Source organism: Vidua macroura, chromosome 6, assembly GCF_024509145.1.
Source record: "Vidua macroura isolate BioBank_ID:100142 chromosome 6, ASM2450914v1, whole genome shotgun sequence".
Taxonomy (NCBI): domain Eukaryota; kingdom Metazoa; phylum Chordata; class Aves; order Passeriformes; family Viduidae; genus Vidua; species Vidua macroura.
The window spans coordinates 12,652,786-12,680,106 of record NC_071576.1 but is presented as its reverse complement, the minus strand read 5'-3'; the positions used below and the strand labels follow the sequence as shown (position 1 = coordinate 12,680,106).

The 27,321-nt window shown below is 45.7% G+C and overlaps 1 protein-coding gene across 2 annotated transcripts in view; it reads right to left on the bottom strand.

The window, feature by feature from the left end:
* BCL11B (BCL11 transcription factor B) overlaps positions 1-25,548 on the bottom strand; it is a 91,222-nt gene extending 65,674 nt beyond the window's left edge. Inside the window, exons 1-2 of one of the 2 annotated variants that reach the window (XM_053980242.1) lie at positions 25,491-25,548; positions 11,509-11,877 (exon numbers count right to left, since the gene is read on the bottom strand). In XM_053980242.1, the coding sequence (XP_053836217.1) occupies positions 11,509-11,877; positions 25,491-25,548 (427 nt within the window). The remainder of the gene's footprint in view (positions 1-11,508; positions 11,878-25,490) is intronic. The other variant, XM_053980243.1, reaches the window with a different exon arrangement.
* Between the last annotated feature and the right edge of the window lie 1,773 nt (positions 25,549-27,321).

The following is a 27,321-nucleotide window of genomic DNA, read 5'->3' as shown; positions in this document are numbered from 1 at the left end:
AGGGAATCGGCACACAGGCAGAGGCAGATGTGAAAGAGCCTTCTCAGAGCTCGGGTGTGCTTCAGTTTTCTACTGCTAAAATTACAAATGTTTTGGAGAAAAAAAAAAAACCAACCAACTTTAGATTCTTCTGTGAGATAATTACAAAGAGCTGTCTGTCGATTACAAAAAAAAAAAAAATTTGCTGAACTTAATATTTTTTAAGGTTAACTGTTAAATTTCAAAGTGTGGTTTACATGTGCTGGCCACTTGTATGAACAAAAGTTTCAGAGACAGACAGAGAAAAGGTTTTTGGTTATAAACGATTAAAGAAAGAAACCCACAAATTCTATCTCATTCCCTCTTACTTAAATATGTTGTTTCTGTTCCAGACCTGTTTCATAATACCATAAAATAGAGGCATATTTCCGACACTAGATTTGAGAAGCTGTCACATGAAAGGTAAACTTTTAATCTGCTAGAGACAAACAGCACACATTTTTACTTCCCAAGAAACAGCTCTTGAGAAATGTTTAAACAAGAATTTAAGAGCTGTGTGGTAAAGCCACATACAGGGGTCTCAGACAGCTACTGGGTTTGAGCTTCTTTTCCTTGTTGTTGTTTTTTTAATTCTTTTAATAACCCACTAAAAAGTAGACTTCTAGGAACAAAGTAACCAAGATGCACAGTAAATTGAACCTCTAGGTTTGCTTTTATTTCTAGTTAATAGAAATGTTTTAACTGAAACACAAGCCTGAATTTCTAGCTGTTCATCTCCATCTTTTTATTTTCTTGGGACTCACAATCAAATACTTTTAAGAAGTTAATTGTGTCACAATTAGTAACACATTAGTCCTCCGATATTTTTAATAGCAACCCAGGTTTTTCCCCAAGGCACTTAAAAATGGCAGGCTCTGCTATATTCTCCCTTTTTTAAAACTCCCATGCATTTTCTTCTTTAAAAAACTCCCACATGCATTTCACTTGGTCTGAAAATACCAGCACAGATCTTAATCCTGCCAACGCTTACAGACATGCTTAACTTTCTGCACATCAGTAATCCCGCTGACTGCAGAGGGCCGTTGGCGTACCTACAGCTCGGTGCAGCTAAGGATGGAATCCAGCCTGCACCCAAGCCAATGGCAAAACTCTCATTGACGTCAATAAGGTTGTGCTTCGACATCCAATTTGTTGCAGGATTGGGACCATCCTCATTTCAAGGTACTTTCCCAAAATCTATTTTGGTTTAGTTTTTTGTTTGGTTTTTTCTCTCTCTCTTTTTCTCTTTCTGCTCTTTCTCCCCCTCACCTCCCACACTTGCTCTTGTGGGGCCTCATATTGAGACCACTTGAAAACTTCTGCCTTTCAAATCCCTCCACAAGGAAAACCCCCCTCGCTGAGACAGGAAACATCCTTTGCAGGTAAAGCTGAAAGAAACTATTTTGCTCCACTGTGTGCATTTGAGTAAACTAATTAAAACCTGGGAACTTGGGTTCCAACCAATGCCAAGAAGCAATCATTAATATGAGCTGAAGTGAAATGGGAAGCTCCAGACATTTAAAATCAGCTGTCAGGGAAAAAAAAAAAAAAAAAAAAAAAAAGAAAAAAAAAAAAGTAAGTAGCAGAAAGAGGGAAAGGATGCTTTGTAATTTTTGCCAAAAAGTCAACTCACTGCAGCTTGAACTGCATGGGGTTAAAATACATTTGTGGGGGGATGTTATACACTGAGGGATAAAGCCCTGCTGAAAAGCAGGGGAGGGCGAAGCAGCGGCAGGCGGCTCGGAAGCGCTGCGGTGCTGTGAAGAGCGGGCAGAAGTGAGCAAACCAGCTGAACCGCTTGCAGAATTAATCAGTAACAAAGAGACTGGAGCTGTTGGCGGGCTTCAGCCCTTGAACCTGGACTCTGCTCTATAAATTTCAACTTGGAATGGCTCTCTACTTGTTGAAAGACAGGTTGGCTCCAGGCCAAGACATAGGGGGAAGAAAAAAAAAAAAAACAAGAAAAAAAATTCCTTCTTGCTCAGGAAACTTCCCTTCAGTTTCTAACTCTTTTTATGAGCTAGTAATAGGGTAGTCTAGAAAATGGGAAACAAAAAGTGGGTCTTGAAAGGAAAAAATGAACCAGAAGTTGGTTTAATAAGGAAAATAAAACAAGTAGGTGCTAAGTTCAAATCTGGATTTTGTCTGCGCACAAGTGCATCAGCTCTAATAGAAGACTTCAGAGCACCTCGGCAATAATTCAAAGAAGACTTTTACAGTTACATTAGCTGACTACAGGTTTGACTCTGAAAATAATAAATGTCTTAAAAGAGGAAGAGGGCTGTTTAATCCTTGTCTGCCGTCTCATCTTGCTCTCTCCTCCCCCACCACTCCACCTTGTTTAAATGACCATTACAAAAGCAGCGTGGTATAAAAAACATGTAGAACCATCATTTATTCAACAGCATCCTTTCTTATTTTTCCCCTATCCAAACAGGGGTGTGCAGGACAAGCTCTCCTCACTGTCAAGGCAGTTTCAGCCACAAATACCTTGCTGCTGCCGTGCTTTCCCAGCATGAGAGACAAGGAGCGGGCTGGAGCAGAGTGAGGGGCTGGAGTGCAGAGGGGGGAGCTGTCAAAGTGGGAAGAAAGAAGGCAAACATCTATTCAGGGGCCAGATGCTCTGAGCAAGGTCAGCTGCAGAGACACAGCCTTTTGCAGCAGCTATGCAATTACATCCAAAGTCTGAACAGCAACAAGAGTCCCACAACCTGCATGCAAGGGCTGGAGTGGCGGATCTAGGACAGCTGGAAGAAGGTCTATAATGATTTTAATTGCTCTTCCAAGATGCTAAAAGGTAGATGAGATGCTCTTTAGCTAGAGCAGAGGGACTGGTGCTCTGTACCTCTTGCAAGAATACATGCAGATAAAATACCCTAATGAGAGAATGGAGAGAGAAATAGGGCAAGTGCCAGCGGTGATCAAAATGTGAAATAAAATAGTGAAATAAGATGCAGCCTAATCACAACATGGAGGACAAGGATACAAGATCTTGTCACCAAAAGCGGCTGTTAAGGTAAATTAGATTAATCACTCCCAGCTCTCTTCCTCTCCAAACTCCCTTAATTTTAAAGAAGAGGCTGACTCCTGTGCGGCTGCACACACCGTCCAAGCCTGCTGGACATTTAAAGCTATATACGTAGCATGCCTGCTACAGACACACATCCTGTACTTCCACTTTCCAAGAAAACTGCGATCTGCTACTTGGTAGGTCTTTTCCATCTGCAGCTTTTATGACTCTGCCGAGGGACCAGTGAGCAGTGTCCCCCCTTTTCTCACTTGAGAAATATGCTACCAAATGCCAGAAGAAGGAGAGAGTTTAAGAGCTGTTGGGCTTAACAGTGGTTTGTGCTGATCACACTCAAATCTCTCTGCAAAGGCGCACACGCAAAGAGAAAAAAACAACAACCACTAAGTAACCACTTCACATCTGCCATTAACGTTATTAAACTCCTTACAAGCAGTATCTACCCCACCTTCCCCACTACACACAAACATACACACACCCCCCCAGCTCTGCAACACAGCAGCTAGGAGCCAAGAAGGCTCTCCTCTCCTCACTGCAGCAACCACATTCATTCCTGTTAAGGGGTTAACGATTCATTTCCACTACTTCTCTCGAGAAAACCTACAATGAAAACATTGGCTCACGAAAGCGTTCTCACTGCCAGAATGCCACAGCGCGAGTGAAAAGTCCGTTTTGTTTTCATTACATCTCTGGGATTTCCGGCTTAACTCCTGAGCTTAGACACCAAATCCCTAGATACCCCACCCACCCAGTTTTTCTTCTTTTTTTTTTAATAACATTTCTACTGCACAGCCCACCAATTACCATTTGGAGGGTGGGAGGGAATGGGGAAAAGAAACCATGCAGAAAAGGATGTTCTTATTGGAGAGAGTACACGCATCTCCCAAGACAAGAGTTACCCAGTTTCTCCTGGCTTCTAGGATTTTCTGCTGAGAAACATGGTTTTATTTCTATACCTGGCCTCTCTCCTCTATTTCTTACCCTCTGGGCTCCCATCTTCCACTTGGCCACCAAAGCCAGTGCTGAAAGTCAGCCCCAAATCTATGCCCTTTGAAGTTATGTGACATGACATAGAAATCCAAGCCTTTCTTGTACAAAAAGTATGATTACTTCACAGGGTTGGTTTTTTTTCTCCAGTTATGATAGAAAAATGTTCCAATCTCAGAAAAAACCTAGAAAGGTTCAACCTTTATGTCACAGCTGATTTGGTCACTGTGTGTATAGGCAGCACAGTTCAACACTGGCTGAGAAAGAAAAACAATCTATGGAAAATACATGAAGGGAGGCAACCTCATGCTACAGCAACACTTCTGTCCTGCTCAAGTGAAGGAACCATTTCTGTGCCTTTAAGTATTTATTCACCACTGGAGAATAACATCGTTGGAGAGAGCTTTTCTCTTTTACAGTACTTCCACACACCCGACTTTCCTTTAGCTACATCCCAATCCAAAATTCCCCTGCAAACACATACAAATTCTTTCTTGCAGTCAACACTCCAACAAGCACAAGCGTATTGCTATTTGTCACATCCACAGAAATGCCAAAGAAGTCCACAAGCTGGTTGGGCACTACTTTTACTTTGCTCTTAAAAGTTGCTCGCAAAGTTGTCAAGAAAAATGAGTAATGGCTGGCTGAACAGTGCCTTTTCACCATCCACCGTCACTGTCGCCTATGAAAATCTACCGATCTTTCCATGGTTAATAATAACCAGATACACATACGGTTTCTGGACACATGACCCAAGCAATTTCACAAAAGAAATTAAATAAAGGCAAAAAGCTGCTTTTTTGGGTGACATTTTTAGTGGGTTCTAACTCTGAGTAAGTCCAGAGTTCTTTCATTGAATTAAAAGAAGCTAACAGCAGTGCCAACATGGTACAAACAAGCAAGTTTTGCTCTTAAAGGGTGACTCCTCACACGCATTCACCCCAGAGCAAGAAGACCGACTGTGTGTACTGAATGACCTTCTTAAATCCCCTCTCATCAGCCTGCAAAATGGCACTTCTGTCGAAAAGGTTTTACCCAACATTGTCACTCATAAAACAGAAGATGACTAAGACTAGGAGAGATTAGAGAAGGAGAAAATAACAGCAGCAAGCTCCTGTTTCTCAGTACAGCACACCACGCACTCACGGGCAGGTCTTATTTGTGCCACCCAGTCAATCCAGCATGGTCCTGCTGGTTTCAGGGGAATTATCCCACATGAAACAGGGGCACAGCAGGGTAAACTGGACCCCCACCACTCCTGCAGCCTTGTAGGAATCCTGCTAACCACATACAGGGCATAGAAGATAACTCTGAAAAACAGGATGGCGAGAAGAACAAAACAAAAAGCGAAGATCAGCAGGGAGAATCAAGGGCATAATATGCTCAGTATTTTTTTTTTTTTTTATCTGCTTTTAAAAGTCGGTGTGATTAATTTCACTCTTTGCTGGCAGATGCCAGGAAAGCCTTGGTGCCTGGCAGGGCCAGACCCTGGGCAGGACAACTGGGACAAGCTGGGGTGGCAGCAGAGAGAGGGTGGTAGGTGGCCTCAGGCTGGGTCTCGGCAGTGGGTGCTGGAGTGGGGCCCCAGGGTGTGGTGGAGTTCAAGTAAGGGGAAGGAAGCATTTTGTAACTGGCAGGCTTCTCACCTTTAACTCTTGCTGGGGTTAGCAGGGTCCATGCTGCCGCCTTGGTGAGAGACACTGGAACCATCGCCCTGTGGCTGCAGCCCTGGGGGTGGTATGCTGACAGGCACCCTCCACATTGCCCTCTCTTAGGATCTCCCACAGGGGCACAATCATGTTCCTTGGAGAGCCCCATGCTGACCTCCACCAGCAGCCTTAAAATTTTAAGCCATCAACATTTCAGCAGCCCTTGTTCAAGCTTGAAGCCTCAGCAAACCCGGGGAGGGCAGCTGCCGCTGCAGGCTACTCCTGTGGGCTGCGGGTGCCCTGTCCCCAGAGGAGAGCCAAGCTCCCCAAGCATGCCCTCCACCCCCATCCAAGCAGGTGCAAGCAGGGCTCTGTGAGAGATCACCCTGTTTGTTTTTCTCTCCACACCGCAGCAGGGACCTCAACAAGGTCCCAGGGGCTGGAAGCTTGCTCATTAACCCACTCTCAGGGCACTGTCAGTTGACACCTTCCTCGTGTCTTGTGTCCTCCCCTTACTGTTCAGCAACACCAATTAGCAGAACGTGTTGCTAAATACCTGCTGAAGCAGCAAAGGAGTAGGAGGAGGTGACCAGGTAACTCCTCTGCACTCAGGAAAACCCTAGCAGATTCAAGGGAAGAAACAAGCCTGGAAAAGCCTCATGAAAAGGATTGCAGCTGAGTTTCTCAGGCACTGTTACCACATACTTCTAGAAGCCTCTTTTTCTTCACATACTGTTTTCTCCTGACCTCACTTTTACAAGTCACTCCTGCAAGACCCATTGCCCCAGGGAGGTTCTGGTAGCAGCACCTGGTACCATGACAGGCTTGGGAAGGGGACAGCCACCAAGCCCTGTGCCAGCTCAGCTTCAGAACACCTCTTCCCAACCTGCCTGATGTCACCATCGCAGTCCTTGGGTTGTTTCAGCTCGCCTTTCTCTCCCCTCACGTGTGAAGGCATCACGACGGCTGTCTGAGTCCTGCAGTTAAATATGGGTGCACGGGTCCATAATGGTACATTGTAAGAGAATGTCTCAGGGTAGGCAGCAATAATAATTAGCTGTCAAGATTTGAAAAAAGGATAATCCATGCCATTGAGTTAACAGTCACTCACACAACACACATGGATTTAACTAATCTTAATTTGGAGAAAAATAACAATTCTAAATATATCAAATAGCCCATTTCATGGCAACCTGCAGCGGTGTTTATCTCTGGCTTCCAGCACATGCGAGTTATTTAGTTTCTCTCACTGGCAGTTTTACCATTCAAAAGCCTGAAATGAACATTCATGGAGCAGGGGTTGCAGTTAAATCCTGCCTCTGACAGGGAGCCTTTTTTCATGGTGTACATCTAGTACAATGTATAGAGCCCAGCACTGGTGGCCGGGACAGGATGAATGAGGAATTCCAATCAACCCCCTCCCCTTTCCTAGCACTATCTTTGCAAAAATTAGCTCACCATCTTAGTGAACCTCTGCTGCTGCTGTAGTTATATGTTTGTGAAGGTCTGGTGGCCTGAAGGTCCAGACCTGCCAGTGAATCTGGAAAAGGTCTGGTCCAAGTGGTGCCTGCTCCACAGAGGCTCCCTCCTCTTTGCTGGGCTTCTATGAAACCACTCAGCATTAAAATCAAGCTGATTGGTCCTTTTTTTTTAACTTGGGTAGTTTCAGATAATCCTGCTAATAAACAGACCACAGGGCCATGGGGAAGAGATGAGATACCATCAGTGGAACGACAGTGGGAGCACCTTCCCAGGTCATTCTTCAGCCAGGACAGGTCACCTGATTATGCCCAAGATCTGATAAATATGAAAGATAAAAAGAGGTATAAAATACAACCGTGGTCTATTTTTTTCCAAAATACCTGCCAGCAGTGAAATAAAAGACACAGTGACCAATAACTACTTGCCAACTCATTGGCCTGGTTATGTTTTGCTGTGCAACAATCTGGTACATCTCTTCGATACTATCACACCCTCTATACAAGAGGCAGAACTGATTTTCAAACAGGTCAGCCAATTTGAAAAACAGGAAAAAAAAAGCCTTTACAGGGCAGACTGCTCCTAAGCAAGTCACGTCCTCTCAGAGCCAGCTAACATGTTACCACACATCTTATGGACAGTGGTAACTAAATGAAAACACCTTGAAAACTTGGATTTGCAAGTTACCAGTCAGGGAAAGATGACAGATTTCATTATCAGCAGATCTTTAAAAGCTGATTGCAGAGACAAAGTTGCCTTTGTTTCCACTGGAATACAGAAATGTCTGTCGGAGATTTGTGTTGCATACATAAAAATTCTCGTGGGCTCCTGAGTTCTGCCTCAACGTGTCCCTCAAAGCAGCACAAGGACTGTTGTGTGGTCAAGAGGTATTCAGTGACTGGGGCAAGAAGAGCTACCAAGAAAGTAAAAAAAAAAGAGAGGAAGAAAGACCTCAGGACACGTTCATTCAGGATGAATACTCAGCGTGGTTTCTGCATCCCAATATCCTCACACTCAGAGCTACAAGAGATACAATGGCAGAGCCAAGCTCAGCACTTGCCGTACCCTCAGAGCATTCAGCCATGGCAAGCTGTAAGGTCTGGTGGCTTAGTCACACCACGGAAGGCTTTATAAATCATTCTGACCAAATAAGAAGGTCTGCAAAAATAACACAAGATCAAGGAGAGGAGCTGAAACCTCTTCGAGGACAGCAGTGGTGGCAGCATATTTCAGGGAGTCAGAGTGGCGAAAGGGTGATTTCTGGTTTCCCTCTTCAAATATAAAGACTCAATTATCTTTGAGCAGCTTGCTTTACACATGAATTGACACATTTATTTTACAATAAATAACTGAAAGTTATCTATGTTTCCTTTACTGTTAATCTACACAAAGAAATAATAAACAGAGCTTGTCTACAAAAATGCAACTACTGCAGTCCTCAGAATTCAATTAAGCTAAAATAATTAATGCTTCCACCATATTAAATTACTTTATACATTTGAGCCACTGAAGTTTTTTTTTATTCTTTAATCTTTTTTGCCTTTTTATTTAATAAAAAAAAAAAAAGTTAGTTTCGAAGGGGGGGGCTGCCTAGGAGGGGGAAAAAGAACATGATTTGCTGTTAAAATGTAATGGTCTCCTTTAGCTGACACAGCATGTAGAGTGTTTTGTGCCTTTGATTAAAATAACATTTTAAATGCTTTGAACAAACATATCTCCCCATACTTCTAAGGGATTATTTTACATATTTCTTGGTGGAATAAAGAAATTCATTCTTCCTGTCGCAGTACAGAAAGGCTAAGAATATCTTTCGTCACATATAAAGTAAAAATACTGTAGGCTGTTGCATTATTACAAAAAAATAAAAAAATAAAGAGAGGGGGTGGCAGGGTAGGAGAAAGCTGCCTTAGAGATTAAGTTTCCCTTTTATGAAATCGTATTTAGTCTCTTTTTTTAACAAATCTAACAACAATGCTCTACAGCCGCTCACTGGGAAATACCTTTAATGTTAAATGCAGATTCTGATTTTCTTGGCTAATGCAGAAAGCCTTTCTATTGAAATATAAATAAGGGGTTTGGTATATCCCACTAAAGCCTTTCCAGTGAATGACTTCTGTGGGTTTTTCATGGCTACCCTCCATGGCTGTAATGTGAGGCTTTTATCCTACTATTGAAAACTATCCGCTGCTATTAAAAAAAATATGGAAGGACACTGCACCTTTTTATCTCAGAGCTGGGCTCCTAATTGAGAAAGTATTATTACAGCACTGTTTAGTGGATGTCCCTATCTCCACGCACTGCTGAGAAAATGCCAATCAAATGATAAACCCTTTTATTTTTCTCAATTCAAAATCTTTCCTACATATTTTTCATTTGATATTCAGTTTAGTCTGAAAGAGATTAGGTGCTCCAGATTGGCTTTTAATTTTTTTATGCCTTTTCCACATGTGAACATCTCCTTCACGACCTCCTACCCCAGCAGATTTTCTGCATGGCAAAAGCTTTGGTTATGTTGTTGCTGACCCCCCGAAGCTGGGATGGGACAGCCCCTGCTGCTCTGGGAGTAACCATTGAGGTACTATGGACTGAACTTGGGTAGAGATTAGTAAGAGATGAGCTCTGGACTGCAACTGCAGCAGAGCTCTCCTAAACATGCCTTACTAAGCACTGCACACCCTCCACAAGGGGCTGAGTGCCATCAGCTTGCACAGAAACCAACTGCTATTGGGAGTGCTCAGCACCACTCAGGCAGCCTTCAGCAGAGTAGGGAAGGTCCTGAATACTTCCCTTCTGCTTCTACCAAATGGAAAGGAAAATCTAACCCTCAAATCTGCTACACCATGCTGTAGTCATCTCTACCAAGAAATGTATTCACGACTGCAAAAGAATGAGGAAAGCTGAAAAAGGACGAGGAAAAGACAGGGTCAGGTCTTATGGTAGGTTTGCTTCCAATGCTACAGCACAGGCCTGCCACAGCCAATGCTCCCAGAGCTACCAGCTGCCCCATGTCAGGGTGGTGGCTGCACCCAAAAAAATACTCCTAGAAGAGAACAGTGTAGTCAATGGGCATTGTATGCCCTGTCCTAAAAGACAGGAGGTCTGAAGACCGCAGCATTTTAAAGCCCACACCCTCACTGATGTGATGCCCAAGCCTGTCAGAGATGCTGGGAACTGGCTCAGACACCTCAAACACTAAAGGCAGAAATCTCTTACGTTTCAGTTGTAAAGATAGGAGCTGCTCACCTGCCTTCTGGGGATCCCCTCATGGGAGCATCTCCACCACAAAGATCCTGGACTGTCAGATCTAATCCCATAGGACAATTCCTACATAAATCGGGATAGTGGCAGCAAAGGCAGATTGTCACTGGTCTTCTGTATGGGATGCAGTCGGTTTGAACAAAAAAGGCCTGTTTGAGGGGAGATCCTACTGTGTAACATAAAACCCCCACTCACTAGCAGGGAGGAGAGTCATCCTTTCACCACTGCAGAGGGGAAAAACACCCTGCTTGATGGAAGCAACCCCATACCAGGCACTCTGCAGGAACCACTGCATACCATCTCACCTAGGTGGATAATCATCACCTGCCTGCCCACGTCTGAGCGGGGGAGGTCCACTGAATGAATGTTAACTTCACCACATGTGAGAGTTTTAGAAAAATAAATGCCTGCAATTTGCAATTTGCTCATCCAGGCCAGCCTGTGCTCTTGTGTCCTTATTCAGAAAGTCTCTTTGGGGTGTGCACGAGAGTGGAGGTGTTACCCACCCAACCCAAGCCATCTAAGGAGACCCAGAACAGGCAGCACAGGCAGCACAGGCAGGCCAGGAAGCTGACATCTACCCCAGGGAATGAAAAATGAAGGACTTAATGGAACCCTGCTTTAGCCCTCACAAAAAAATCTTCTTCCCATTACCAGTCAGTGGAAAGAGGATTTTTTCCTAGTGTCAGGACGCAGCCCTTCCCAGTGAGTTTGCATGTGACAAAGGGTATCTGGAACAGGACTGAATTGGGTACCTCATCAAAGTCCCCTATCCCTCTGCCACTGCTACTTGTTTAAGGATGTTCCTGAAATGTTTTCTGACCCAAATTTTCTGCTTTTTCCCAGATGTACAGACTGCCCCTTAGCTCTCCCAGCTGCCTGAGAGGCCCCTTTCTTCAGCAGCTGGCCCTGCACAGACAGCTACAAAGAATTAAACAGGGGATGGACAGCCCTGCAGAGCCGTGAGGATCCTCCAGATGGATGGCTCCTAAAAAGACGTGTTGCTGAAGCCTGTTTCATGGCACTTTCTAGAGGACTCTAGTTAAAAGATTACCTAGGCAAGTTGATTGAGTGTAAAACGTGCTGTACCTGCAATGTTCTCCTGCTTGGGGCAAATTCCTTTTGTAGGCGTGAGAAGACGGTCTTCTTCATCGGGTGTGACTTGGATCCCGATTTCCACTGGCTCTGACACTTTCCTGAGCTCGGCGCGTGAGGAGGGGGGAGGGCTGCTCTTATCCATGCTCTTTTCATAGCAGACACCACCAGTGCCATTGCACTGTTTTCTCTTGTGCTCTATAAAAACCAAGATGTCTCCCAGCGGGAAGTTCATCTGACACTGTCCACAGGTTAACAAGTCGGGGTCTGTCCCGCCTGCGGCGATGCTGATGCCGCCTGGGTCTGCTATTGCCAGGCTCTCGTCCTCGTCGGCCAGTGCCGGTTCCACATGGTCAGCCTCTGCTTTGCATGGACAAGGAGAAAGAGGGAGGAAAGGGACGAGGGGAAAAGAGAAAGAGATTGCTTTGAGCGTTCACAGACTCTGAAGGATGCATCACCAGAGGCCCAGCCTCCCCCCACCCCCCTCAAAGGAGCCAAGGCTGATTAGATCTTTCTTTTATTTTTCAGCTTTTCCGCTCTCCCAGAATGATTTCAATATATTTTGCAACCAAGCCTGCCCGAAACAAAATGGAAAGGCTGACCTGGCATAGCTTTCTTGACAGCTCCTTCCCACTGCTGCCAGCACTACAAGGATATCAGCAAAGAGCCATTTTGCAAGCGTTCGAGCCCCAAGTCACATTCTGAAATAGTTCCTCTCTTTTTATCCCACCTTCTCATTCCCTCCGCGTCTCCCAGCCATCTGGCCAAGGCCCCATCCAGCAAAGCTTGTGCACCCAAGTCTTTCCTTCTTTTTCAGGGAGAGAGGGAAAGCTTTTATGCACCAAACTAGCAGGACTGGGCTCCCCGTGACATACAAAATTAGTACCACCTTGTCCCATTACAGAGTTACCGGCAAGATTAAATGACCACCCATTAGCAGAAATTACAAAAAACTACTTGCAAGACTAACATAAGCAGAGTATGGTCTCATGAGCAGTTAAGGGGTTTCAAAATTGTGTACAGTAGGAAAGGGAATGAGGCACTTATTTAACGTACTGGAATATTGGCTGAGCTTGAAATATTCCACTCTATTTTTCCAAAGCCAAAAACCCTGCCATTGCTATATAGGCTAATAAAAGTTTTTGGGTTTTTTTTTTTTCTTTGTTTAAATCTTGTCCACAGATGTGTTGAATTTTCTACCTTTACCCCCAAAGACTGGGAAAGAATTTCTGGGTGACCTGAATAAGTTTCTAGAAAATATGTAACTTCTCATTTGACAATTAATAAAACACAGTATATTTTAAATCAGTATTCAGAAGATAATTTTTACACTATTAAATAATTGTGGATCACAATCCATTTCTGGGCAAAACATGGTTTTTTGTTTGTCTTCTCTTGTTCTGCCATGTAACTGCCAAATCATACAAACCTTGGACTATACTTAGGCAAAATTTCCACTGACTTTTGCCTAAGGCTCGTTTGCCTCTGCAAGGACTATAGGATTTAGGCTGAACAAAACAGAGGAACTAACAGTATGTAAATCAGTGACTGAGACCTCTAATCGAATATCGAATCAGGATTAAAGGAATAGGAGGAAAAATGTTCTCTATTAGTTTCCTCATGGATTTCCTGGGGAAAGTAAGTAACACAAATATCTCAAAGAAGTAAGACTGTGATAGACAGATGTTATAATTCAGACCTGGATGCTTCTCCATTCTGAAAACAGAAGGATTTTTGTCCCACCCCACAGCAATTGCAAAAAAAAAAAAAAAAAAAAAAAAAAAAAACAAAACAAAAACCTGAAAACAACAAGAAACAGAAAAGGGGCAAGAGGTAGAAGGTGGAATGCATTGCCTGGCAACAAAAATGATTAAGCCTCAAAAAAAAGGTAGTTTAGAAAAAGAATCACTCCCACTTTTGCCTTCCAGAATAAATAACTGATCAGCAGATCTACCAGCTGTATTATGAGTTGCATCAGAGCTCTCTAACAGCAAAGCGGAGGCAGAGCGGCAGCAGCAGCGACAGTGACGGCAGAAAAGCACAGGGACCCCAGAGAAGTGCCCAGGCATGGACCATCCTGCTGGAGCCAACGATGGGCACAAGAAGGCTTATGCTTCCCAACTCACTCATTCATTCTGAAAATCATTAATTACCGTTTTCCTCTTAATCTAGGTTTAAAAGGAGTTTGAAGACAATACTAAGCAATTAATTCAGCAATTTATATCATGAAAAGATGTCTCCTTGCCTTAGTGAAAATGTGACTATAACCCTGTGCTGAAAAGACACTGCAGGGAAGGGAGTGGATACCTGCGAACAGTGTGTCACGATGCAAAAGGTAATTATTTAATGCTGCAGCTCCCTTTAATGATCTAACATTGAGCAATATTGTTTATATTGAAGAGAGCTTGCACTTTTAATTACCAATTACATATACATCATTTTAGAGCCAAAAGAAAAGGACTGTGAAAAGGGTCTTTTAGAAATGTGCATGCAATTTGTAGCCAGAATTCCTATTAAGGGGGAAGAGTGTGTCAAAATATTTTAAAAAACTGTACAGAGAGGCACACACAGGCACGAAGATACACAAGTGGGAGATGGGACAAAGAGCTGGAAAAGACAACACAAAAACAAGAACTGAACCAAGGGTCGTAAGAATAAAAGATGGCACGGGGGAAAAATGCTTTTTACTAGTTTCACTAACATTCCTGTAAAGCCTTTTGATTAAAGTCTATGTCTTAAATTACAAAAACTGAATTTCGGCATTTATATATATGTAACAAATATAAAGAAAAGCACAGATCTCAACTTTATTATCTTTTTGATGTGAGGATTCATAATTTTTTTTTGCCTGTGATTTAGATTGTGCTCTTCAGAAAGCGTAGCAAAATTACTGCAATTGATAAGGGTCCTGACCAGGCGTCTGTGGAAACATGAAGGAGGTTTGAACAGCTAAACTGTTACGAATTCTTTCTTTTCAGTTCTACACTTCATTTGAATATTAGTTAAATCCACATATGCCTATTCGCTTACACTCGCTCACTCTCTCTTTCCAAGGACTCTGCAATGGCACTTTTTTAAAATAACATCTGGTATTCCTTCATATTTTGGCAGTCGTCACATCACCAAAAATCAGCTTTTCGTTTTCTTGGTACGCCGAGCCCTCGTGATCAGTAGTAATTGGGTTTCAAACTATCAAAAGATTTTTTTTTACTCAACTCTATTTCTGATTTGAGCTTAATAAATCATCAATCATGAGACCAGCTATTCACCCAACAATGCAAAAGCTATATTACATCCCCTTATTCACAACATGGAAAACAGACATAAAAGAATGAAAAACAAAATACTGAATAGATCTTCAAATGCATTTTATCCATGTCAATTTGCATTTATTTTTTTTTACTTAGAATAAAAAAACATCAGAAAGAAAAGGCTTCCTATTGACAACTCAATTAAGCCATTAAAAACCTACATTCAAGTAACATTACAGGAGAGATTTAAAACCCACAAAGGGAAAGAGAAAAAAGCCTGCAAGTCCAGCCCATAACACATTGGGTCATGCCTGGTTAATACAACAGCCAAGATCTTAGGCTGTTTAAGGAGCCCCTTAATACCAGTGGGGCAATTTAGGCCAGTCTCAATCTAAAGTTCTGACTCTGCTTGTGTCTGTGGGTTTAAAATGAGTCGCTTCACATTATTTGAATTTAACTCTGTGGTTTTATTGCTGTTGTTGGTAGACGGGTTTAGAGGTAATAGGGTATTTCTTCACAAGTATTTATTTTAAATTAATTTATATTTTTAAGAAGAAGAAATTAGGCCACACAAAATAGAAGGGAAAACATCTCATGTCGCTTACATGGGAAAAGTAAAAAAAAAGCAAATTATCTATTTCCAGCCAGGACTCGTGCCCTGGTTCTTTCAGGCGTGTTAAGGTGTGCCCAGTATTTTCCCTACATCCAGAGATTCCTACACAGAGGATTGCCTTGGCATTGCCTGCCTAGGGAGCACAGTGAGTTGGCGATGGGCAATCTCTGGGGACATGAGTGACACAGTTGTTATATGATGGCTTTGTGAAATTAAAGCAACCGGACGATCTAAATCATTTGCTTTACTCAAAAAAAAAAAGCATTACACTTGCTGACTGGACTCTAAGCAGCATCTCCAAGGTCTCTGCCTGTCTACCACACCGAAATACAGTGGACAAACCCCTTAATTCCATGAAGGCACTGTCACAAAGCCACCAGCACTCCTACTCCAGCGTGGTGATATCATTAGAGCATATGTGCCCCATGCAAATAATGCTCTCATGCCCAGTATTAAAGTGAATGCAAATGCTTACTACTTTCTGCCTGTCAGTTGTTCCAAAATCTTACCCACTAATAGTGGAAAAGACTGCTTTGCTAAAAGTCATTTCCAAAGCTTTAAAGGACAGAACCATGGATGTTTGTTCACAGAGTTTGGATGAGACTGGGTCCAGACAGCAACCATTTATTTTCTTGTCTTTTTATTGCTCTGCAGAACCAGGGTAAAAAAGAATCTAGAAGTTGCCAACCTATTCTTTTCCTTATTTTTCTTGTTCTACAGCATCAAAATGAGGCAAAGGGGGCAGAGGAAATGTTTTGGTGTTGGGTCAAAGTGTTGCATGTGAAACTTCCCCCCCCGTGGGTGCTCTCTGCACAAATCAATAACGGGGTGGTGAAGGCGAGCACTGCCAGTGCCTTCACTGCAGAGGTGCTGCTGGGTGCCCTGCCTGCCACGGCACCCTGCCACAGCCTCTGCCCACCCTTGTGCCCACCTGGGAGACCAGGCACAGCCTACCCCAGAGGCCACCCTTCTCTGGGACAAACTGGGGGAGCCCGGAGTCCACCATGGGGACACAGTTCTTGGTGGTCAGGTGCAGGATACTGCCTAGAAATGTGCTGCAGCACATCAAGTGCACTGTTCTCACAGTCACTGCTGTCTTGAAGGCACAGGCAGAGAGAGCTCAGCCTAGTTGGGGAGCGAGCACAAAGGACTGACTTGCTCTTCAGGGTGTTGGCCCAAAGCAGGCCTGAAAATTATGTCCCTTCAATCAACACCCACATGTCACATTTACTGTAACATCAACATGCTTAACGGAAAGTAGCTCGAATCACACGCTCTCTGGCTGGGTTATCACCGAGATCGGTGTCAGGATCCTTGCTGCACAAAGACTAACGCTGCTCAAAGCGGTCAACGCGGCTCTTTGCCGTCGAAGTTTATCCATAACCTGCTTCCAGAGCATCCCAGCAGCTCCCTGCAGCCACAAGGTGCAGAGCTGAGATTATGCCTACATATTGCACCAGCATCACATTCAGCGGTACCAGGCACCGCTTATCTGACACCAACTTTTAATTTTTCTGAAGACTGCAAAGCAATTGTTTGTGGTATTTAATTTTTTTCCTAAATGTAAGTCTGAGGCTGAGTTTGCCAAAAAAAGACAACTTGATGGAGAAGCTCCCAAAACTCAGGAGACCGTACTTTGCCTCGCTTTCCCAGGGACTCTCCGGCATGTGCGAAGCGCACAAAGGCAGCCGGAGCAGCGGCAGGCGAGGCTGTGCCCCTCCGTGCCGTGCGAGCGGGGCCCCGGTGCAGCCGCAGAGCCGCCGCCGTCCAGTCCCCCGCCGCCACGTGCCGGCGGCCAGCGGCACAGCGCGGCAGGTGCCGGGGCCCCGCGGGCAGGATGGAGCCGGCCGCCCCCGCTGGCACCGCGAGGGGACCGGGGCGCGGCGGTGCAGAGAGGGCGCGCGAAATGACCCGGTCACTCCAACGCTTCAGCACCCGCCGAGGGCTGCGAGGTGAAGGACTGTGCTGCAGCACTGGTACCTCAGGCACCTTTTGCAGAAGACCGAATCTCTCAGAAAGCAGTTTAACCCTCTGTACGCACCTGAGACAGAACAAGCCCAAGCACTGCCACAAAGAGCCAGTCAACACATCAGGATTTAGGGAAAAGAAGAAGGAAAACAACATAATAACCACGCCGGACCCAAACAGGACAAAAGACAAGAATATCCAAGAATCTGCACAAATCACCAACACTTGTCAGATGTTATTTCTTCAGAAACTATGTACAGTGGTACGGAAGAGAGTAGTGTGTCTCTTAAGTAAACTATACATTCATAAAAAATATTTACTGCTTTTGAAAGCAGAAAATGTATAGGCTCTTCTATAGACTGCAGAAGCTGTAAATCTCTGCAGATAAAATGGGATGTGATGATGTGATATAAAAGCACTCTTTGTTCCCCAGTGAATACATTTGTTTTATTTAAAACTAAACGACAACCAAGGAGAGAAAGGAGTGCTCGGTGCCACAAAAGGAGAAGGAGCAGTATTTGGGTACAGGCTTTCAATTGGCATAGAAAAGAATACTGGAAGCAGAGATTCTTACCCAAGGATTTAAAAGGCATGATCAAAATTAAGTAATTAGTTTTGAGCATGTATTAAACACACAACAGATCTTTTCTTAAATATCAGACTTAAAAGAGACTGTATTTTTCAATTGTTTGTGGCACACTGTTGCTCATATACGATTTTCTTAAGCCTTTTTTTTTTTTTTTTTTTACTTTCATTGAAGCATACTCATTATAACATTCAGCGAATTTATGGCTTCTTCCAGTGGCTTAGTAAAAGGGGTCATAAAAAAGTTAAGTAAACCAGTATGTTTTTTTCCTCTCCCTTAACTTTGGATTCCTTTTTTGTACTGTGCTGTCTAGTGCTTAGTCTTTGGAAAGTACCTTGGGCATATCCAACACACATACAAATTATCAGCTGCTCCAGGAAAAAAACAAAACGGAATTTCTTGCACTGAGGCAACTACACAAAAGACTTGCATATGTCAAAAATATAGAACTAAGTCCCTGTGAATGCTGCATCATTAATCAAATCCCCGATCTGGTGTCACTTTTTGCCAGTAAAATGATTATATTCTTCTAACCCCCTTCTACTGGCGCGTGCCTGCAATGCATGAAGTGTGTCCCTCTACTTTAATTTGTTTTCGAATAGCCTGCTTTAGGCATTTTTTATATATCCTTTGAAAAAAAAAAAAAAAAAAAAAAAGAAAGAAAAAATAGAAAAGCAAAGAAAAAAGAAAGCAAAGAAATAAGCTGCTACTTAAAGCTCCAGCAAGGGTCTACAGTACTGATCAAGCAACAGCTTTTTGAGAAGGAGGACAGACAACGAGCAAATTTAACTGATGTTCTGGAACCTCTGAGGCTGCAACTGAGTGCCGAGAAATGGTGTGCAGCCTGCCCAGATACATTTTTAAAAAGTAAATAAACACCAAGGAGGAAGATGCTATAGTACAAGCAACTGAATGAATCATGCATTTATCAGTGCATGCAGTTATTGATGCCTTTTCCCTCCCTCATTAAAAAGGTACATACATATAAAGCCGTCAACAGACAATGCTGATGCTTCACCAAGTGCTTTAGTGGAATTGCTAACTTTAAAGCATGTGGGTAAACCCCAGCCCTCTTTATTTTTCCATGTGCTTTCTCTGGACGGTACTGAAGGGAGACTAAATTCAACCAACAACTGCACTGCAACCCTAGAGAAACCAAACTGCAACCAAAGATTAGGAAATGCTCTGGCAAGGAGGCTGAGAGCCATTTTGGGGTAACAGGTCTCTGCAGGGAGGCTTTCCCACCAGGCTTTGACCTGAGGGAGTGGGAAGGGTGGGAGGCAGAAGAGGGAGAGAGAGGAAGGGGAGCGTGGGTGTGTGTGAATTTGGTGGGTAGAGGAAGGGGAGGGGGAGAGAGGGATAGCTGTTTCTCTTGATAAAATTTAACAATCATGCAATAGAAAGAAAGCCACAGTAAGTGAAGTCTGAGGTTTTGGGAGGGGAGAAGGGAAGGTTTTCTCCATGGCTGTGCAACACTAGCATCAGCAACGGCCCAGGCACTGTGCTCTTCAGCTTACCAGTCTGTCAAATGAGCTGGCTGCTGTGTATATGCTTCCAACTAGCTCAATTCAAACATTAAATGAAGTAGAGAAATCATCAGATAAATTACTGGTCCTCTCTACCCAAGAGTGAAGGGTTTTTGTACAGCTGATGACAGCCCTGATCCTTTGTCTGACCTAATTTACTTCTCTTGAAGGTTAGAATAAAGCGCACTTTCCTGTCACAGAAGAACCTCCATGCACATATTGCACCCTAAAAGTAAGAAGACGCTTCTGCTATGTTAATAGTGCTGCAACTCGATGGAGTTCTCAGGATGCATGAAACACATATCCAAAGCTTCCCGTGTGCACGCCACTAAATTATACGTTTGGTTAAGAAAGCGTCCTGCGAAAGTCCATCCCCGACACCCAAGCCGACTGCAGCAGAGAACAGCACAAGCCTGTCGGAGAAGCCTGTGAGCTGCTCAGCAGCAACTTCTACGTGACAGATGTGATTTTGTGTTTATTTCTCTAGGAAAAAAAAAAGAATGCTTATTTTCATTTGCAGGAACTACAGATAGTTTGCTCTAAGGACCTGAGGATCAAAGTACATTAAACTATCTCATATCAAATCCTCTCCGCAGAAGTGCATGCGGCTTTCTGATATGTAATAGAAGCCAATTTCTGTACATGTGTGTCTGCTTTGCTGCTGCACACATCTTGTCCTACAACTCCAGCTTCTTCACTCTGTGTTTTCACATCCACTGGAACAAACATACGCTCTGTGGGTTCCCCCCACACCCCACCACGCAGGAGCTCACTCATGTGCAGGTATCATTACCCTGATCACTATCTGACAACAACAAATTGAGAACTTAAACATTGTCTGTTGACAATAAAAAGCACCGTTAAAAACTAATTTTAATTAAAACTTCTGTCCGCCCGAGTCAATTAATCAGCCGCGATTTAGCTAAAAATAGATTTGTCTCGCTGTCAGCCTCTCTCGGCTAGCTCTATATAGATCTTCGCATGAAAATCAATACTACAACTTTACGCCGAGCGCATTTCGCAGCACGGTGCGCGCCGGGCGCGGCGGTGCGGGCTCCGGCGGCGCATCCCGCGCGTCCCGCGGCGGGGCCCGCGCGGCCATCGCACGGGCTGGGAGCTCCCCCTAGTCGCCAACCCCCGCCACTGGCGGCCGGGGCACACGGCAGGCTCCGGCAGCCGGCGAAGTTTATTTTGGAAAGTATTTTCCATCAACAAACAACACAAAGAGCAGAGATGCAGGTAGGAAATGTGGGAGACAAGCTAATATCGTGTACAAGGCATTTTGGAAGCAGAGAGGTTTGCTCGGAGCAAGCTCAGCCCTGGGAAGAGCAGCTGAAGTCAACCAGCGTCTAAAAATGATATCAAAAATTTGTACCACTACTTTGAGCGCACACTTCTCTAAGTCATAATTATTGCCAAATATGCCACAAGACAACCCTTTGTTCTGCAGAGAAACACACATTTTGTGCAAAACAACGGCTCCCACCATTTCTATTAAAGGCAGCCAGTTTGTGAAATCTTGAAGAGTATTATTTCTCAGTATTTAAATAAGCCTGACAAAATATGCTCTGCATCTGCCGACAAGAAAAAAAACTGCAAAATGGTTTCTCACCCACTGTATATCTATTTAAGCCACCGGACACACCAACCAAAAAGGACAGAACAACCCACAGCCACAACCTAGTTACTCTGCAGCAGTTTTAAAAAACATTTTTAAAGAACAGAAACTATGAAAATGTGCCAGTATTTTTTTTTACTTATCTTGTAAGTCCAATACAAATATATTCAAATGAAAGACAACCTGGAAGTCGACGGCAAACAACCTTTGTTTTCCCCTGTCCTACTTAAAGTAAACACATGTAATGTCTTTTAAAAGGCTGTGCTTTTCTGTGCACAGCCATGCAGGTATTATGAAAAAGTCATCCATCCTTAAAATAATAGTAATTTCCTCTCTAATTCTTCAGTCACAGCTTACATTCTCTTTGTATTAGAGTTGATTACATTGGTGTGGGTTTTGTTCTGCAGGGAAAGTGCGTTAATTGCACTAAATCTAAATGCATTTTAAGAGAAGCTCCTTGGAGCAATTTGCAAAACTTTGACATGCAAAAAATCATAGGGGTTTTTGTTATGATTTTTAATGACTACGTAAAAAACAAAGTGATACAGGAAATTATTGCTCTTCCTAGGAAACCTGTTGACCAGGTACTGAAGACCTGCCTTGGGAAACCTGGTTCTCTGCCTGGAATTGTATGATTTTCCTGTGCTTTTCCCTCTCAATCTTTGCTGCTGCTTTACAGAAATGTTCTGGCTTTGCCACCTTCTGTAAAACTGCTACCAGTGAGGTTTTCACATGCTCTTTCCTTTCACATTTCCTTCAAATGCAAAATGCAGGGCTAGTTTGAAAACAGATTTCTTAAGTTAAAAATGGAAGATCTTAAGCTGGAAAATCAGCAATTTGAACAAAACCAAAATAACATTTCTTTGCACAGAGCAGCTCAACACTTCAGCCTCCTCTTCTATACATAATCAGTTCTTTTGCATTGTCCAACCATTTAAATGAGCTTGGCTACCAAGTTTGATCTGTCAACCAGTGGTGAAGAAAGGTCCAGAGTTGCTTTTTTTCTCACCATGTGTTTCACCTCTTTCTTTTGTCCTGCACATACACGGTTACAAGGCTGCCTGGGTGAGCCTGACAAACACAGGCAGGCCACTCCGTTTTGCAGTCTTAAAGACCACTGTGCTAATGAAATGCTGCAACTCTGGAGCACAACTACATTGCACTTTCTCTCCTTTTTGAGTTTGTTTGTCTTACACTCAGGATCTAAATGTTTCTCCAAACACCAAGTGGATGAAACCAAATAAACTCCAGCTGAACAGTGTTAGAAAACCCTTCTCTCTCTCTGTCTCTCTCCCCATCTCTCTCGCCATCTCTTTCCTTGCCTGACAGAGACCTCCAATCCTTCCTGACATGCAACTTCCCTTACAGATGCCAAAAAGGGAGACAGGGCGAAAAAAAGCCCAAGCTAAACAAAACATAAGAGCAAGATTTCTGAAAACAATATCAATTCATCCTAGCTTTGGGGTCTTGGCTTGGGATTGACTCTATTTTGTTGTAAGTGCTTTGGTTTCCTATTCTGTTTGCCCACTACTTTCCAAACTCCCATTTAGAGAGGACACTGCCTGGCTGCTTTTCCCCCATGAATGACATTTCCCAAGGAGTGCAGAGGCTGCGATCCCCTCTCCTGCACGCCTGCAGCTGAGGCTTAGACCTGTGCGCTGAAATGCCTGCGCTCCTGCTCCCCAGCCCCAACCCCAGCCCGACGCAGCTCCCCCCCGCCCCCCCGCCTCCCACCACCTCCTCCCCTGGATACCTTCATTTTTTTCTGCCACTGTTCAGTATGCAGCCTGATTTCTCCGCCAGCTTCCTCAGGATGGAGAGATAGATAAATACAAGAGGGGAGGGAGGGAAGCTCGTACAGCTCTGCTCTCCATTCCTCCCCCAGCCTTCCCGCTAAACCCATTGTACACGCAGCTCCTCGGCACCTTTGAATACTCTCCTGCCTCATTATTTACCTTCAAGTAAAGCGATCGGAAAAGGAGATCAAATTGGAATAACAAGCCTACCTGACTCTCTTCTCCACCCCCCTTCCCCCCCTCCCCAGCAGCAACATCAACGAGAAAAGAAATGTTTCACCCATTGAAACAAATTCAGACGCGCGCAACAAAACAGATTTTCCGCACACCCCCTTTCAACACCCCACATCTCCTCGCAAGTGAGACAGAAAACAAGTGGGAGAAATTACACTGGGCGATTTAGGTGGCTGTTGATGCTTTTTCTTTTAAAAAGAAAATTTAAAAACAGAAAGGGGAGAAAAATAAGAAGCCACCAACAAAAAGGACAAGACATTTTCCAAACCGGATGGTTAAAATCAAAAATGCAATTAACGAAGGAGAGGGAGTTGAGGAAGGGGGGAATCTACCTTTTATGGTGATGTAAATCTGGTTCCAAAATAACAATGAATTAAAAACAACCCCCCAGAAAAAGCTGAATACCAGATGCATCTTCATCAAGGTTCCACCAGCTGGTGGGCTGGAGGTGGGGTGAGGGGTACTTTTTGAAAAATAAAGATGCAAATAAAAATGTGTATATATATATATATGTGTGTGTGTGTGTGTGTGTATGTGTGTGTGTATGAAAAAAAAAATAGCGAAAGAAATTTATATTTTGGAACTCAAACCGTCCCCCAACAGCCCTCTGCTATGAAAAGAAAATCCCAATGGAGGTGGAAAAATTATATACACATATATATGTCGATTCCCAAGGAAATCTTACAAACAGAAATTTATCACCGGTAACAAAGAAAGAGAGGAGCTCGCAAGCACCAAATGCTCCTGGCAGATGGCTCCTATTCTTGGCTTTCAGGGGAGGGGAGAGAAGCCGAGGAAATATTTTATTTATTTATTTAAATTTTTTAAAATCTCAATATAAATATTCGGATCCGCCGTGGCTCAGGCTCAACCCCGGGCTGGCTCCGTGCGAGCCGCCGCCCCCCGCAGCACAACAACTTGCGGACTCGTCTTGCGGGGCGGGGGGGGGGGCAGGGGTCCCACCTGGCTTGCCGGGTGCGGGGCCACGGCGTTCCGGGCATTTTTTTACCACCCCCCAAACTTGTCCTATGCTATAGGAGGGAAATGGGGACCCTCCTGACCTCCCCCTTCCCGTGCCCCGGAGGCCTCGGAGCAGCGCGGAGCGCTGGGGGCCGCAAGCCCCGGGAGGCGCCCCCACATTTCCCCCCCCCCCCCCGCCTCGCTGCACAGGCCCCGGGGGACGGGAGCCGGAGTGGGGCGCCCGCTCGGGGACCTGCCCCCTACTCTGCCTGCAGGCACTCGCCCCTCTCCCGGAGCTTTAGGGGTGGGAACGGGGAGGAGGGGGATTCTGATGCTGGGGGGAGGGGGATGCCTCTTTCCCTCCCCCCCTCTATTTTTTCCTTCCCTATTTTTTTTGGGGGGGGGGGGTGGGGGGGGGGCGGGGAGGGAGGGAGGGTATTTGTGTGTATTTTCATTTACAATGGGAGCTTCAGCAAAGTGCAGCCTCCACTCCTGCCCCGCAGGCGAGCCGGTGCCGCTGCCCGACCCGCATTTCGTGCACTCCATCCCCGGTCCCCGCCTCGGATTTCCTCGCGTCTCCCGCCACCGACAGACACTCCCGCCCGCACCCGGCTCCTCGGCAGCCCCTGCCCTGCCTCTAGCCCCAGCCGAGCTGGTTCTGCCTTGCCCCGCGCTTCGGAGAGTTCTTTTCCCCCGCCGGCGATGCACCTGGGGCGGGCTGGGCGCAGCTGGCCGTCTACCTGCCCCGCGCTCCAGTGCCGGGGGGCTCGGCCGCGCCGCCGCCGGCCCACAGTCTCCATGTGCTTCCCGCTAAGTCCCCCCGGCCGTTCCGCGTCTCCCTCCCTTGCTGCCCACCTTGATCCTCCTCCCCCCACCCTCCGCGGCTGTCACGCCGAGGCAAGGCTCTCGGCCAACTTTTCCCACCGCTCCGTGTTACCCCCGAAGCAAGGAACGAGGTGCGGGGCGAGCGGCGGAGCCCCGGCGGGGTGGCCCGGCGGGGGCCCGGGGTGGCCCGGCCCGGCCTGGAGCAGCGCGCCCCGCTCCGCCGCCCCCCGCACATGCAGCCGCTGCCCGGGAGAGCCCCGCGCCGCCCCACGCCGCGCTCTGCCCGCCGGCAGCTCCTTCCCCGCTCCACGCCGCCTGCCCTCCCGCCTGCCTGGCCGCCTCACCTCCGCACCGCTGCAAAAACGCACGGCAAACTTCGGGCTTCTCCCCCCCTCCACCCCCAGCCCATCCCCCCCGCCGCACACCCCCCTCCCCTCTTTAATTCCCTTCTCCTCTCCCTCTCTCTGAAGTCATTTACCAGCTTTGGTTGCTCCTGGAGTTTCCCCCCCACACACACCCCCCTCTCCCCAACCGCTTCCTCCCCTTCCCTAATTTTGCTTCTCGATTTCGGCTCGGTCTGGTTCCAAGTTCAAACTTACGTGTGATAATCTCTCTTTGTGACAAGTGCTGCGGGTTTCCCTGCTTGCGACGGGACATTGCCCTGGCATTTACACTGGCATCGCCTGGAGAGCTGCACTGGTTTGGGGGGATGTGTTGGGGGGCCGATCCTCCTCCTCCTCTTTTTTTCCCCCTCTTTATTCTTCTTCTTCTTTATCGAGTTCTTCTTTCAAAAAAATCAAAAACGAAAAAAAACGCCTCCTTTTTGTTGCTGCTGTGGTGCACTGGTTGGGATTCCCTTTCAATTAAAAATCATCATCATCAGAAAAAGCTCTTTCTTGCTCTTTTTCTCTTTCACACACTGTCTTTCTCCACTGCTTCTGCCACTTGGACTTCCAGATCTCTTCTTGAACTTAAGAGGATATGCACCGCCAGTGACACTTTTCTCTTTCCCTCTTTCCAGAGTGCTTGGCAAATTGGCAAGTGCGCTTTTCCACCAAGAGGGTAAAAAAAAAAAAAAAAAAAAAAAAAAAAAAAAAAAAAAAAAAAGAATGAAGAAAAAAAAAGAAAAAAAAATTTAAAACTGTAGTAAAAAAAAAAAAAAAGAAGAAAAGTACTAGAATTGGGATAGCCCCCACTCAAAAAAAAAATTCGCCAAAAAAAAATGTTTCTCAGAGATTGACCCTTGCTGGGTAGATATACAGAGAGAAATTTTTTTAAAAGGGGTAGCCGAAACTGTGTCTCCTCTTTCCCAGTTCAAGTGGCACTGCTTTGCCCTGGTGCTTTTGGATTGCCAGTGCTCCTGCACCACTTTGCACTCTTCCCCCCTCGCCTGGCACTGGGACTGGAAGGGAAGGAAGCCCCCAGTGCAGCTGGGCTGGTGCTGGCTATTACTATTATATATTGCAATGTGAAGATGGCGGAGTCTCTGGTTCTCTGGGAGCGCTCTGTCTCTCTATGGCTGGGGCTGCCTCTGTACAATGGGATAAAATTCAAGTTCAAGTGCGGACGTGACGTTTAATCTGCACTAGAGACAAAAAGACCCAGAGAGTAGGAGCACTGGGGGCGACTAGCGGTGGCTTTTTAACATTGTACCCTGCAAGAGAACAAGAAACGCCACTCGCACACACCGCACACACCGCACACGCACACACACCGCACACACACCAACTACGGCACACGCAGGGCTCGCCGCCGCTCCGGGCTTTGTGCAATGCCGCTTTCAGTACTCGGAGCGCCGGCGGCCAGGGAAAGAGAGGGGGGAAGGAATAAATCCGCATCCTCACGCACAGCCAAACTTCCTCGAGCCCGGCGCTGGCCGCGGCGGGGGCGGCTCGGGCGGGGGAGGGTGCCGGGGTCCGCGGGGGGCGCGGGGGAGGCGGTGGCGCTGCCCGCCCGTGCCGCTCTGCCCGCCCGTGCCGCCGCCTCGCCGCTGCTCATCGCGGCCGCCGCTCTCCGCCGCCCGGGCTCGGCGCTGGGTCGTGCTCCTTCCGTCCGTGCCCAGGAGCGGAGGCTTCCCAGGGGTCGCGGGCTGCTCTTCCTTCCCTCCAGGCGCCGCCGCAGCTCCTCGGCGGCGAGCGCGTTCCCCCTGCATTTCTTTCAAACAGTTTTACAACAACACAAATATCTGTGTGGGCTGGGGAAAGGGATTTTTTTCCCCTCCTCTCTCCCTACCCGAAGTGCGATGGTAGCGGGACACGCGCGCACACTCGATCCACACACGCACACACGCTCCGACCTTCTCCCACCCCCCAACCCCCCTTCCCTTAAAATCCTGGCAGAGACTATTTTTCCTTGGAGAAATTAAGTCTCAGCCACGAACGGAGAGACGCCGAGCTCCCAGAAGCTGCATCCCAGTGCACTTGTCCTCCT